This window comes from Scleropages formosus, chromosome 18 (genome assembly GCF_900964775.1).
Source record: "Scleropages formosus chromosome 18, fSclFor1.1, whole genome shotgun sequence".
Classification (NCBI taxonomy): Eukaryota; Metazoa; Chordata; class Actinopteri; order Osteoglossiformes; family Osteoglossidae; genus Scleropages; species Scleropages formosus.
This window is the reverse complement of record NC_041823.1, coordinates 9,235,870-9,250,514: the sequence shown is the minus strand read 5'-3', so window position 1 is coordinate 9,250,514 and position 14,645 is coordinate 9,235,870. Positions and strand designations below refer to the sequence as shown.

The 14,645-nt window shown below is 40.2% G+C and overlaps 1 protein-coding gene across 1 annotated transcript in view; it reads right to left on the bottom strand.

Moving 5' to 3' along the window:
- The window catches only part of adcy2a (adenylate cyclase 2a), a 66,529-nt gene extending 57,201 nt beyond the window's left edge, over window positions 1-9,328 (bottom strand). The window contains exons 1-2 of the mRNA XM_029260015.1: window positions 8,996-9,328; window positions 4,743-4,940 (exon numbers count right to left, since the gene is read on the bottom strand). Coding sequence (XP_029115848.1) covers window positions 4,743-4,940; window positions 8,996-9,328 — 531 coding nt within the window. The remainder of the gene's footprint in view (window positions 1-4,742; window positions 4,941-8,995) is intronic.
- Between the last annotated feature and the right edge of the window lie 5,317 nt (window positions 9,329-14,645).

Below are 14,645 nucleotides of genomic sequence, written 5' to 3'. Positions count from 1 at the left end.
ACATTTTTCCCCGAAACACTGCTTTGAGTGCTTTTTTGTACCTGGGGCCACTGCTGAGAAAGACCGGGGTGTGGTGTAGCAGTTGCGCCAGGGTTCGAGGTGAAACAGGCCACTGGAGGAGAAGGTTTCAGACACAACTGTAGGTTAGGAGTAGGTATTGTGAGTGTCAGGGCAACATCCCTATGGCCATACTTTAGACGGGGGCAAATGCTCTAAATCCAGAGTGATCAACACACGGAATAGCAGCACACAGATATTTATCAGAAAGTTGTGGAGATAAGTATCAACATTTTAGTCATAATTCTGGATATGCTTCTACTGAGCAAAATTAAAGCACATTTTTCCTGCCTTAGGCTAAGACACACTAACTAGCACCTGCAGGGCAAATGGTAGTGTAGTCCTTAAGGAACTGCTCTTTCTAAAAAAGACTTGTGGGCTCAATGTCAGTGTGAGGCTTTTAGTTGGACTCTAGATACAGATCTGAGCTGCCACAGTACAAAAATTGGCAAAATGAAAAAATTCTAGGTTATGAAGATCTCTTGGGACAAAAGCAGGTAGTGCAGTGGTTGGAGTTGCTTCTTTTAGACTTTGAGATTGCAGGTTGAAATCCCACATCCGTGTTTTTCTGATGCCTACATAATGCTGTCCTGACTGTGTCAAGAACATACCGTGGCAGGTAAAAGGTAATGACAGTTATTATGACTTGATACCAGTCATAGCATAGTAAAACATCTGAAAAAGCTATCATAAAAATGTGTCCTGACAACATTACACAATACCTTCACCTGAAACTGTATAACCTAGAAACCTCAAAATTGTCAGGACTTGTCATTATGAAATTTCTATATTTTTACTGACACTTGATAAAGATTGAAATATACTAAATGTCATGAAATGCAAACAAGACAGCAAGATATTTTTTGTTGTGCAATCCAGGGTAAGTGCTTTGGGTACTACAACAGTACTACAACAGGAATGGGGAGTGCAAACCTGGGTATTTCAATTCCAAAGCAATGGCTGTAGCCAGTAGGCAATATGTTGTACCTAGTAAACATTTTTAGGCTGAATTACTTAAAGGTAGTGGCAGCCCTTGATGACATCAGAGACCATAGTACAATGGAAAGACTTTTGCATGATAACAGGTTGAGGCAAAAATAAGCAAAAACACAATACAGTACAACAGCAGTATGCAGAAGGGCATCTCAGAATGCACAAATCTCCAAACCTTGAAGCAGATGGGCTACAGCAGCAGTAGTCCATGTTTGGTTCGACACTTCCCCATTCAGATCAGGAAATATGAAGCCCCACCGGGCAAGTGCATCACAAAACGTGGTGAGTGAGAAGTACAGAATCATTGCCTGGTCTAATGAGACTCATTAATGTGGTAGCAAAAAAAAGCAGCAGGAAAGTGAAGGTATTGAATGAGCAATGACCATGACCACTGTGGAATGTCTCCAACACCTTGTTAAATTCATGCTTTTGAAGAATTCACAAGGTTGTCCTACCCAGTAAAAGCTAGGTATAACTAATAAAGTGACTGACAAGTAAATGTGCTTGTGTGTGGTTGTCTCTTCACGCACACTTATGTTTATGCATTATATGTGAAGAACAGATTCTCTTAGAAAAGGCTGTAATGCTGAGGAAAGCCCAAGGGATAAGAAGAAGAAGACAACCGGCAACAAGGCAGATGAATGCAATGACAACAAAAACACCCCGATCAGCACTAATAGCATCAGTGAAGCACAGAACTTTCTGGAAGCACTTGTCACCAAAAGTTGACAACAGTTCAATGGCACTTAATGAAAGGATAGCCCCCCGTCATGTTAAAGGTTTCCAGCCTGTTTTCCTGTTTTGTATAGTGTTATTTGTGTGGCCAAGGTACGACAGGGTAGTTCCTTTAACTGTGGAAATGTACAATGACTGAGTAAAACCCATGTTCCAATGTACCTTAGCAAGGAAATACTGATATCAAGATATTATGGACAAACATGACAATGGATAAAAAAACTGAAAATTAGCAATAAGCTTTAAAAACACTCGCAAAGTCTTCTCAGTAAGTTCTGAACACTTTTAATTAATTTTATAACCACATAAGCTAGCTAGACATGCAGTGGTTCGAAAAGCTAAACTTATACTGTGCAGTCAGTGCAAACTCTTGTTCAAACCTCTTTGGAGGACTTTACGTTAAAAAGTCACCATTGCGATGTTTCCACTTAGAAAGCAAGGTTTTGTAAGTGGAGGCAATGTTGGACAACCTCTACGACAGAAGTGTCACCAAACAACTCGACAGAAGCGCCGCACCTCACGAGTCAAGACAGGTGACATATGACAGTGACATTTAAAACATTATTTTACATGTGACACAAGTTCTTGTGTCATCTTGTCCTAAAGAGTAACTCTGTCATGCTTTGTAGCAGGTTATGACAGCCTTCATATAAGTCTGGACAGTTTTCATTACCTTCGATGACTTCAACGTGATGAAATCATAAAGACGCTGTTGGCTGTGCAGCAATAAAATTATATTACAGGGAGTTTGCTGCCCCATAGGAGTGAAGAGCAAAGCCTTAAATAGCAGTCACCACCGATGCCTCTTTAGGTATGTAGGGTAGGAGATCTCGAGCAGAGAAAGCCACAAAAAAGCCGCAATGAATGACTATAAAGCGGCATTCTAAAACAGTGGTTATTGTATCACGCACAGGGTGGCTTGTTAATGGCTTATTAATTTTGAACTGGCTCGTTCATTTATTATTCATGCCTGAGACTCAGTGAAGGGAAGCACAGTGAAAAAACAACACTGCTCTCGCCTGCTCAAACTAAGCACCACTGAACATGTCACCGCGGTGTACTGTGATATGATTCTCAGAGGATTTCATCACAGTGGCCTCCTGACTTGTTCACTTTGCACAGAAAAAGACAAAAAGCCAAGGATAAAGACCAAATAAAACAAATGCTTTTAAATGTGATGCGCTTAGCTAGAGGTTTAAGAAAATGTTGTTTTATATAGTCGCAGCACCAGAGGAAATTAACTGGAAACAGATATTAATATTGCAGAAGCTAAATATATTGTTACGTAACAAAAGAGTGATAAGGTTCAACCCAGAAATATTAGCGAAGAGAGAAACAAGATGTTTGAGGCTGTCTGACGGGAAACATGAACCCTCTGTGACCCCAGTGACATGCCAAGTGAACACACTGCGCCAGACGAGGACACACAGATGCGCATGTGCCGGTCAGAGGAGCACAAACACAGGAAGACCCGGCCAGCCGTACCACACATGGCTTTCATTTTCGTTTAAATTCTAATCTCTCTTTTCTCCTTCTTCCAGCCTTGTGCAAAATCTGTATAAGAGTGAGAAATGTAATCCGGTGCTAGAATGAACACATGCAAGAAAAATACTGATTACATCTGTATTCAAACCATGAACTAAATTTCCATGCAAAAACTAGCTAAGACCAGCTCTCATATACAGTTGCTCAAGGAAAATACAGGCTGTCTAGTGTACTTTAACTGTGACACGTGCATAATAATGCTACATCACTTATTATGCAGCTTAATAATACACAGTAAACAGCAACAAACTCATGATAGAATACAATGTGTACGCCTACACTGAAATAAATTTAAATGGATTTTAAAAAATTAAGCACATTTCAAATTGATGTATATATGTATCTATCTATTTAGATGTTCTGATACAATAAACTCATTATTAGATTTTATGGAGTTCATGTTTGTCAACTTTTTTAACACTCTACTTATATCATGGTGAAAATGTGCTGCCCTTTAATTTTTTTGTTTCATTGTGCATTCAGGTGAGTTTTTAAAATTGTTTCAAAGAAAATCATATTTTTAGAAGAGAAGCAGCAAAAGGAGCGCCGCTGTCTCACAGCGCCTGGGTGGTGCGAAAACGTGGGTTCGATCCCCGCTCAGTCTGTGTGGAGTTTGCATGTTCTCCCTGTGTCTGCGTGGGTTTCCTCTGGGTGCTCTGGTTTCCTCCCACAGTCCAAAGACATGCTGTTCAGGTTCCCCCACAGTGTGTGTGAGTGTCACAGAGTGAGTGTGTTTCACTGATGCATGGATGAGTAACCCCTTGTAAGTAGTGTATCTAGCAGTGTAAGTCACTTTGGTGAATAAGGTGTGTGGGCTCATAACACTACATAGTATCCGTTGTAAGTCACTTTGGACAAAAGCATCTGCTAAGTGAATAAATGTAAATGTAAAAGGTTAAAGGTTCCCATCCCAAGCAGAGACCAACAGTTTTATCCCAGAGCCTTTGAAGAGCTTTTAGAAAAATGCAGCTGTGAAAATATACAGTAAAATTGCGTGCTTAAAATAAAAGCAACAGCCACGCAATGAAGCAGAAAAAGTGAGTTAATAAAACTTAACATAATTTAATACTCAAATACATCTTTAATACCTCAAACATGTACGCAAGAAAACTGATGTATTTTAGGACAGAACTAACATAAATTGAAAAGGAGAAAACCACTAGAGAGCTTTTGACTGGTCTCTTGGTCAGCCTAATTAAAAGAAATACACATTTATTCATACTCCTTTAATTAGCTTTATACCATATCCCCACTTCATTAAATTAGGCATGTCATTCATTTTAAGAGTGAGGCAGATTAACTGACCACTTTTCCCCCTTAAGAACACTTTAATCAATGGCAAGTTTCTTGTGACAGTTCATACCTAGGCAGCAGACGAATGTAAAACAAGTACCTTTCCAAGGTAATCTTACCTGGTCCCAGGGACAGATGATGCCTCCGAAAAACATAAAGAGGTAACCCATGGCAACCAAGCAGGCCCAGATCACCAAGGAGAACACACGCAGTAGCTTCTTGAACACAGACTCTATGCAGACCAGGATGAAGATGGTCAGGAAAATGGCCAGTGCGGTGGGAACTGTGATTACGAAAGCTATGTGGTCTTCAATATCCTGTAGACAAGTAGAAAACGGAACATTTCAGAAAGGGATTATGACTTCTCCTTCATCACATGTCAACCTATCAATTTGCCTGCCAGCATAAAATGTGATAAAGCCAGAGTCGCTGCCGGCCCTGCGTATCCAGAAAGGGGCAAGTGCTTTTCACTACTTAATGTCAAACAGGAAAACTAATTCCAAGTGCTGCAAAACTCAGTGAAAAAAGGAGTCAATCAAAGGCACACGCACCATAAAATGGTTTTTTTCTCCATTTTTGATTAGTAATGCGTTACACTAGATCCAGAGTTGAACTGTTAAAAACACCCAGCATTTGTGATGCTAAATGTTAAAAAAAGTTATTTCATTTATTTAAAATACTGTAATGTTTATTTCCCACCTGGCAGCATTTACATTTGCTTGTTTAACTGAAGTCTTTTTTCCAAAAGACACTCACAGTATTAAGCTACTTGGAATTTTTTCACCTATTTATACAGCTGGGTAATTTTTACTGTGTCAGTTCAGGTGAACATCTTGCACAGCAGTACTACAACAGGAGGTGTGATTTGAACCAGTATGCTACCTTAGGAAAAGACAGTGGTGTTCATTTTGGCTGAGAACACCCTCTAAGTGAGCACTTTTTGGGATGTGTGAATAATTCTAGATATATAAGTTAAAGGCAGAAAGTGTGTTTTTTAATGTCCCTCACCAAATGGATTCCCTGCGAAGGATGAAAAATTACTATTTGTAGGGAACAGCTTTATTTCACATTATGATGTGATGGTTGCATGAGTGCATTAAAAAAAAATGAAAGCATGGAGCACTCCAAATTATTTCTGGTTTCATAAGTGCCCTTTTTCATTTGTCAGTGTACAGGCAAATAGTTTGTGACAAAGCTCTCCTCTCCCTTAACAAAGAACGTTGGCTTTTGCCAGACTTCTCCCAGTCTAAAGTGGAGCTTGCACTCAGGCTGATGTATAACATTATGCTAAACCACCTACAGATCCAGCAGAAAAGACACAAAGATGAACATTTTGGGTGACATACAGTTATGGGGCTGGGACTAACCTAGAATTGAAATAGGGGTCAGGACCAACCCATGCAACTGTTGCCCTATCAAGCCTAACAAAGTTTTCGCATTTATTCATTTAGCTGACACTTTCCTTCAAGGCAACTTACAATGTCAAGGTTACAATTATCATAAGCTTATAATTATTTAGCCATTTATGCAGCTGTGCAACTTTACTGGAGCAACTTAGGGTAAGTACCTTGCTCAAGGGTACTATAGCAAGAGGAGAGGATCAAACCTGCAACCTTGGGATCCAAAGGCAAAAGCTCTAAGCACTTTGCTACCAGCTATCTACAAGTTTTTGCCTACTTTCAGTGAGTCTGTTACTCTTCCCACCTTCAAATCCCCCTCTTGTACAGTATAGGAGCAGCCAAGGTGACTGCAGCTGCCATCATAGGTGTTCTGTAAACCCCTTCTACACCTTCACTTCAGAAAAAGAGTTCCTTAATAAATATACTATTCCACGGTATTTAATTAATAACGCTGCCACGACCACATCATTTTGTAGGGAGAATCAATCACGGGTAAAGTTTGCTCTACAATTCGTACATCTTTATGGTGAAAGGATGTCACCAGCGAAGATGTCCATCGTGTTGTTACACAACGATCAGCTCACAGTAAATTCATAAGCCTTTCTAGAGACAGAGAGTTCCTGCTCAGCCAACGCTGCTCTTGTGTTTTTGCCTCGTAAAACACGACAGCCCTACAGTGGCTGGCCATCTCAGCCCTTCCTCATCGCTGAGCTCGCCATAGTTTCGTTTATGATACATACCATTATGGGTTTAACTCAACCAGTATTTTCTTAGTTAACAGTGATCTTGAGTAATGTTGACTTTCCAGCATGTTAATGAAGTCATTCTGGAGAACTAAGGTTACTTATGAAACTCAATTTTTTTCTGTGCTGTCGACATTTATCGAAAGTGCAACGCTTTGACATTTCAAATTCTGTCTCTGAAAGTCAATTTACAGCAAAAAAGGCACAAACTGAACGGTACGGGAGCGTGGATTAAGCCTCTCAAGAGTACAAAAATGGAAGCTCCATATATAATGAATAACCTCCGCCTTTCAGAAAACCCCTGGTTCTCAGCACAATGATGAAAATTGCAAGAGAATTCTTTCAGGGCGGCTGTAGGGATCACCTCACCAGTTCCGGGTCCCAAAGCACATCCAGCCATCCCCTTAAACAAGGGTGGAAAAGGGCCGAACGAGGACGCGCAACAGTCGCTGTGTTGTGGCGCGATGTGTGGGGTGCGTTGAAATGGATTTTCTTAGCAGGCACGAGTGGTCGCGTGGAAAGGGGTCATGGGGGAGAGCGGCAGAGGTATGACGGCAGGGTCTCTAACCGACCCTGCAAGCAAGGGGTGAGCTCAAAGTGCTTTTCCCAATCGATGTGATGTGCTCAGTCACTGAGATGGTAGATCTGGTCTCACCAGGCAAGTTCAGCATCTACACAAGATTTAGGTCATCAAGCCAAGAGGGGGAGAGTTTGCAGAGAGAGCGGCAGAACAGCAACGTTCAGCACTCTGAATAACAGTCCGTATGAGAAATACTAGTTTGAAATGCAAAATCTGACATGGATATTTCTCTGCTAACCTAGAAATGTCTGATTGGTTCAAACGCCAAGAACAAAACGGAAAACATTAACTGCACGAACAAGTAGTGATTTTTAGTAACAATAAAAAACTAATTCAGCATGCATAGTAGTCCACTTTACTTTGCAGTTAAATTGAAAAATTATGCATATATTTTACATATATAAACACATAAATGGTCAAGTACGAAAAGTGGATGAAAAGTTAACAAAGAATTAATATATTATGACAGTAAAACTCCCATCCCTGAAAGACACCACTACTGTTCTCAACTTAAACAAATGCTTATTTATTATTGTAAAACTGGAAACTAGCCAGAGAAGAGGTCGGCAGAACACATGATCGACTCAATTTCACATTTAACGTGTGAAATTTTCTCGGAGAGGGTCGCAATTATTTGGCCTCGTTTTCTACCACGGACAGTTCAGAACAGCAACTGAAAAATAATGCAATGTCACATAACTAACACAGCTAGAAAGCAGACAATTCTGAAATAAGCAATTATATAGTTGTGTACATCTCTCACTATGCAAATACGAATCATCAGCTGACAGTATGTGTTCATTTTAATCTTGGAAACAAATGTGTTTTACAAATTTTTTGATCACTTTTCACAGAAACACGCTGTCATGGGGTCTCTTTTAATAACGATAAGATACCAGCTATTTTTCAAATCTCACATGAAAATACAAGAAAGAAAAAAGTAAAACTTAATTATTAAGATATACCAGTAGTTTATTATTTACTTATTTTTGGATATGGAAAGTTTCATTAAAGATTTTTTCCTGTTAATCTTAGATTTTTGTTTTAAAATTTCAAATCTCTATTCATTCAGAATATTCTTGCATTCAGAAAAAGATATCATTATGGGACATCATTACGAAAACAAACTTATCTTTTTTGCATAGAATTTCTCCACTTGGTTTGTAATGCTCTTATAAGCTTATCAAATTCTGTCACTTTCCAAGATGATCCTCAAATATTAATCAAACTCCTCATTTAACAAAATGCATTGCACTTTCTGAACAAACACATAAAGCTGAAACATGTCCGAAACATTTTCAAACTGTATTTAGAAGCTAGTATAGACCTCATTTTTAAAATGCCGCCTTGAAGAAATCTTGAACTGACCACAAATTTTTTTTCACCCTCAATGTGTAACAATCTGTGTACGTGTCCCATCTTCCAGGGTGCAAAACAGGAGGGCAAACCCCACAGAAATCAATAACTCATCCATGCAAACTGCCCGGACTGTTCCGCATGTGTGTTCACCACCATGGCTCATAGTGAGGAGTCTGACTGGTCTCCCTGGCACATGCTGAGTAAGGTGTGATCAGTAACATCAACAGAGAGCCTGTCCCTCACTCACAGTCCCGTCATCACATGAACCTTAGCTGGGAAGAAATTCTCACCAGTCCGGATGCAAAGAAGACAGCGAGCAGCGCCAGGCAGGCACCCATCACAATGAGCAGCAGGAACACGATGAGGGGGTGCTGCTGGCTCATGCAGTAGTAGGACTCGTACAGCCAGTCCGTGGACTTCTGCTTCCCCGTGGAGCTCTCGCTCCTATCCAGCAGGTACCGTCTCCCCCGCATCGCCTCTCGCCACACGGAGATTGGTGCCGGGCGCTCCGCTTCGTCCCCTGGCTTTGCCTTCGCCTGCCCCTCACCAAGCTCCTTCAAATGCAGGGAGCTGGCGTTGGTCCTGGAGGTGGGAAGGAGAGCTCGAACTGTGGAGCGCAGCATCGTTCAGGCAACATGTTGAACTGGAATGAAGCCGAGGGATTCTGTGGAAGGCTGAGAGTGTTGGAGGGAGAGGGAGAGAGAGCGCGGGAGAGAGAGGGAGGGACAAGGGATAAGGAGGGGAGGGAGTGAGGGAAGTAGGGTAAGGGCTGGAGAGGCAGCAAGGAGGGGGGTTATACTTTACTCCAGCTGCTCTGATGCCAAATGTGCTTGTTTCATCACCATTTAGAAGCCTTGTAGAAAGCACAGGATTTCATGTCTTTATGCAGGACATGCATCTCCAGCTCATCCATATATTCATGTGCATAACTGGCCAGCCTCACCATTTGGACTCAAAGTATTGATTATTCATTCTCAGTACAGCGTTTTACCTAAAATACACCACAGCAGCGAGGTTTTACTCTCCTCTTTTGGTGTGAATGTTTCTCAGCACCCCCCGCCTATATTTGCCGAGTGCTGACATAAATCACGGAACTGAGCAAATGATTGGAGAGACGCGAGAAACCGAGTGAAAATGGGCCTTCACCTTGCAACTGTGCCGAGAAGAGTGGCGTCTATAATTAGAGCCCTTCGTGTTCAGTGGGACCTGCATGTCTGAGGTGCAGTTATGACCTCAGAATTTACTATGAGGACTGATTCAAGACATGGCAACAGTAACGTCTTTTCTTCTGCGCCCCTTTTCCTCACGTGCGCTATTTTCGTACATCTTGCAGATGGATTTTTTCATGTGCTAAATTACATGTAATAAAAATAAACTGACAACCCATGCAGAATACTGTTTCAAATTTTGACAACTACAATACATTTCTTCATTTCGCAGGCACTTTTCTCCAAAGCAACTTCCAGCGAACACTATGTAATGTTATCAGCTCACACTTTATTCACGCAACGTGACTTACAATGCTAGATACGCTGCTTAAAATGAGTTGCATATCTTTGGACTGTGGCAGGAAACCAGAGCATCTAGACATAGGTTGAGTCGAAATGCCATTTGGACATTATGTCTCCAGACATAAGGAATACATGCAAACTCCACGTAGACTAAGCAGGGATCAAATCCACATCATCTCGCACTTCCCGCTGTGCCACCACATTGCCCACTGGTGACAGTATCAACATAAGTATAGATCAGCTATGGTCAAACTCAGGCATGAAATACAAAAATTAAGATTAATAGTGAAACAGATGATATAGGACTCAGCACCTCCTCATTTAATCAGTTCTAAGATGCAGCATCATCTTTACATTTCAACAACTAGTATAGATACTCCAGAGTTTCTGAAATGGTATCGCTGCCTTGAGACTTTCAGCTCCTGTGTCTTCTGGTTGGTTTGGTCGGGTCATGAATGAATACAAAAAGTATTGCTTTAAACACAAAGTTGTGTAACTTATGTAAAAATGCCTTGTCTAAGAAAGCTACCAATGTCTTCGGTACAAGAATAGTTACTGCAGTTGGCTTCAGCAAGAACAATGCCCTATCTCCAATATACTGTAGAAGACAATCACTAAGAGTAATGCCACAACATCTTGTCAGCAGATATGCATTATAAGGTATATGTTTAATTCATGTGTTTCTGGTTTCCAGATAGGGAGGCCTTGCATTAATTTTTTTTTATTTAGCTGGTGCTTTTCTCTGAAGCAACTTACAATGTTGCACTTATTTACATTTACATTTTACATGTATTCGTTTAGCAGACGCTTTTGTCCAATGCGATGTACATACATCTCAGCAAAAGGTACAATTTATGCATTACGTTAAGAGAAAAGACATAGCTGCAGACATGTGACTCAAGTAAACCTAATTTGTTACCTACCACTTGCTGCACCGAGGTTCATCGTTCAGGTAGGTGCATAAAACACAGGATGGACAAATCCTGATACGCTCCTACCAATTTTTTTTTTTTTATTTCTTTACATAAGATAAACAAACAAGCAAATACAATGCCAGAGTAGTGGCTGATTAAAGGCTTTATCTGCTGATGCTCATGAAGTTACGGCGCATGAACATTTACACCACACGTGAGCTGGAGAGATCTTGTGCGAAATGGGTCCGGAAAAGGTGAGTTTTCAGACCCTTCCTGAATGTATTTATTCAGGAGGTAATTTTTTTCTTTTTGCAGTGGAGCAATTTTAGGTAAGTACCTTGCTCAAGGGTTTCTACAACAGAAAGTGGGATTCAAACCAGGGTCTTTTGAGCTCTAACTACCATGCTACCTGATGCCTCTGCTTTGGGATTTAATCTCCTTCATTATTTTCAGCCTTGCCAGAGTATGTTATACAAACAGTGTTCCTTGACATTTGGACTTCTTCTTTTCCATGACCTTTTTTGTCTTTGTTTTTTAAACTAGATTCAATAATAAGAGTCTCCAAGAGACCAATAATTATGTCAGTACAGCCTCCAGCAATTTAATTGTTAGCATTAACCCTCCTTGGGTCACACGCTGGGAATGTAAAAACAATAACTGATTTTACACTGTGCCTCTGCAACTGAAATAATACCCCTCATTCAGATATATATTTCATCCTAAACAATATAAACTGTAGGATATATGTCACATTTTTGTAACAGCTTCACTGTCATTGTTGCTTTGTTTTCAGCAAGGCTCTATTTTTAGGGAAGCATGGGAAATTTCTTTTTTATGACATCATTTAGATTATTTGTGTGATTATTTGGTGTGTTTCAGTCTTTATACAATATACACTGATTGCAATTGCAATCACTGACAAGCTGTTTTATTTCTATTTAACTCTAACCCTAACCCAACAGTTTATATAATCACACGTCGTTATGAGAACACTTGATTCTTGCATTTTCCTAATGGTTGGGAACATGGTTGATGAAATCTTGTATTTCCATGTATCTGACACTTTTTTAGAAAACAACTTTGTTTTCATTTCCATTACTAAGTATTATAAGCAGGCATGTTGCTTCCCACCTAGCGTAGTTACCTTGTAGCTTGACAAATATGCAATCTAAATATCAGTTAATAATTATAGTAATAGGTGAAGCCAGCATTACACACAAGTCTACCAAAGATCATGAAAAGGCTCTCTGCCCTGTAGTGAAAATCAGCACACACTCCATTATTCATACGCTGGATAACAAAGCAGCAGTGAAATTCATTACAGGAAGAGCTCAGTTCAGTACTTTATGTTCCATTGTCAACATTTAATAAATAAACAGTGGCACAGTTACAGGCTTATAAACATGTGATGAGGTTTACCTGTGAATTTACTCTGCCATGCTTCGGAAAGGAGTCATTTAACAATCCAAGCAATGGGAGGAGGTTTGTGACCATAATGAAAGTTTACTTCACGTTAAATCATCGCCTATTGATTCTGAACGGAAATTATTTCATAGCGCAATCACTGGACCACGCTGTGCCGATTCCGAACACTTAGTTAATAAAAATAGTCATGCACTTAAGCCTGCTCCACAAAGAGCCACACAGGTAGCTATGAACTGAGGTTAGTCATACAGTTTTTTTCCTGACATTTCTGGTAGAAGGGTCATTTAATAAAAAAAGACTAAACTCATGGGTTCAATAAGTCGTCTGTTCAATCTTACAGCCTTGGGACTAAGGATAAATAAAATGTTGTATGACATGGTATTGGAACTGCAAACCAGGCAATCTGGAATCCTCACAAACATATATCTGAGAAAGCTGCTGATTTCACATTACTCAGACAATATTTTCAGCTGATAAAAATAAAATTTGTACAACGAAGACTGGAGGGATGTGGATAGTGGTACAACAGGTAAAGTAGCAGTTAAAGAAATAGATTTGTAATCTGCTAATTATTTGTTTAAGGTAACCATGATTTTCCTCCAATAAAATGTTTGTTTGTATAATTCATTCATTTAGCTAACATCTTTCTCCCGAGTGACTCGCAGTGTTTGGATTGTATAATAAACAATATTCAAAGACTTTCCTTGTTTTTACAGTTGGATCATTTTTTCTGCAGCAATGTTAGGGTTGGTACATGCTCAGGGGTACTGAGCAAAGTATAATAGCAATATGTCTTCCAGCAAAGCAATAATAATAATAATAATAATAATAATAATAAACATTGTATCTCATTCATCTATGTGAAATCCTCTGATGCATGTAGACAGTTACAGGCTATAGCTGTTCCTATAGCTGTCAGACAGTGGGGTTTCTAGTCATGACTTCCAAACTGGCTGTCATCCTAGCTAAAGGCAAAAGATGACTTTTTACCCTAAAGCCTCTATTTGTAGCAGGATCTCAGAATACAAGATCTCCGTTCATTTTTTTTTTTGAAGCTGTGCATCTGCAGTGTCTAAATATATCAGAAATTATACTGTAAAATGTGTCTATAATGGTTAAGATGATAGATGATGTTAAAAGGTTTTTTTAAATAATACAGAGAAAAATTACACACACACACACACACACACACACACACACCATCTGAAACCATTGGTCCCATACGGGGTCACAGGAAGCCGGAGCCTAACCCAGCAACACAGGGCACAAGGCTGGAGGGGGAGGGGACACACCCAGGGCGGGACGCCAGTCCATTGCAAGGCACCCCAAGCGGGACTCAAACCCCAGACCCGCTGGAGAGCAGGAACCAGTCCAACCCACTGTGCCACTGCACCCCCCCAGAGAAAAATTATTACACAGAATATCTTACCTCTAAAACAAGTTCAATTCTTTATTATTTTTTAATCCGAAATATGAATTGGGTTTAATAAGTTTATATAAGGCACAAAGTACAGCTACCCCTCTACTTATGTAAATTTGACTTACATAAATCCAGATTTCCATAAAAAATTCCTGGATACACATTATTTATGGATAGCGCTTTTATTTTACTCAAAACACCGGAAATATGTAAAGCACAAGTTGGTATATCCAGTCAAGGCAGGAAGCTGGATTTTTTTACCCATTTCATTATTCACAATGCCTGGTGGTAAACGTGCACTTGAAGGGAAACCAAAACCATCTTGTAAGAGTACAGCAATCGATTTGGAGATGAAACTGAAAATAAAATAGAAGTATGAAGGTGGACAAAAATGATCATCTATGGCACAGGAACCTGGATTAGCCATATCGACTATAAATACGATAGTCAAGGGTGCTGCACGTATAAAGGAGCATGTGATGATGTTGAATGGTAGGGGAGGACAGGGAATCTGACAGACGTAACTTTTGACTTACACAAGGGGTTGAAGAACACACACACACACACACACATTTTCAGAACCGCTTGTCCCTTACGGGGTCACGGGGAACCGGAGCCAACCCGGCAACACAGGGCGTAAGGCCGGAGGGGGAAGGGGACACACCCAGGA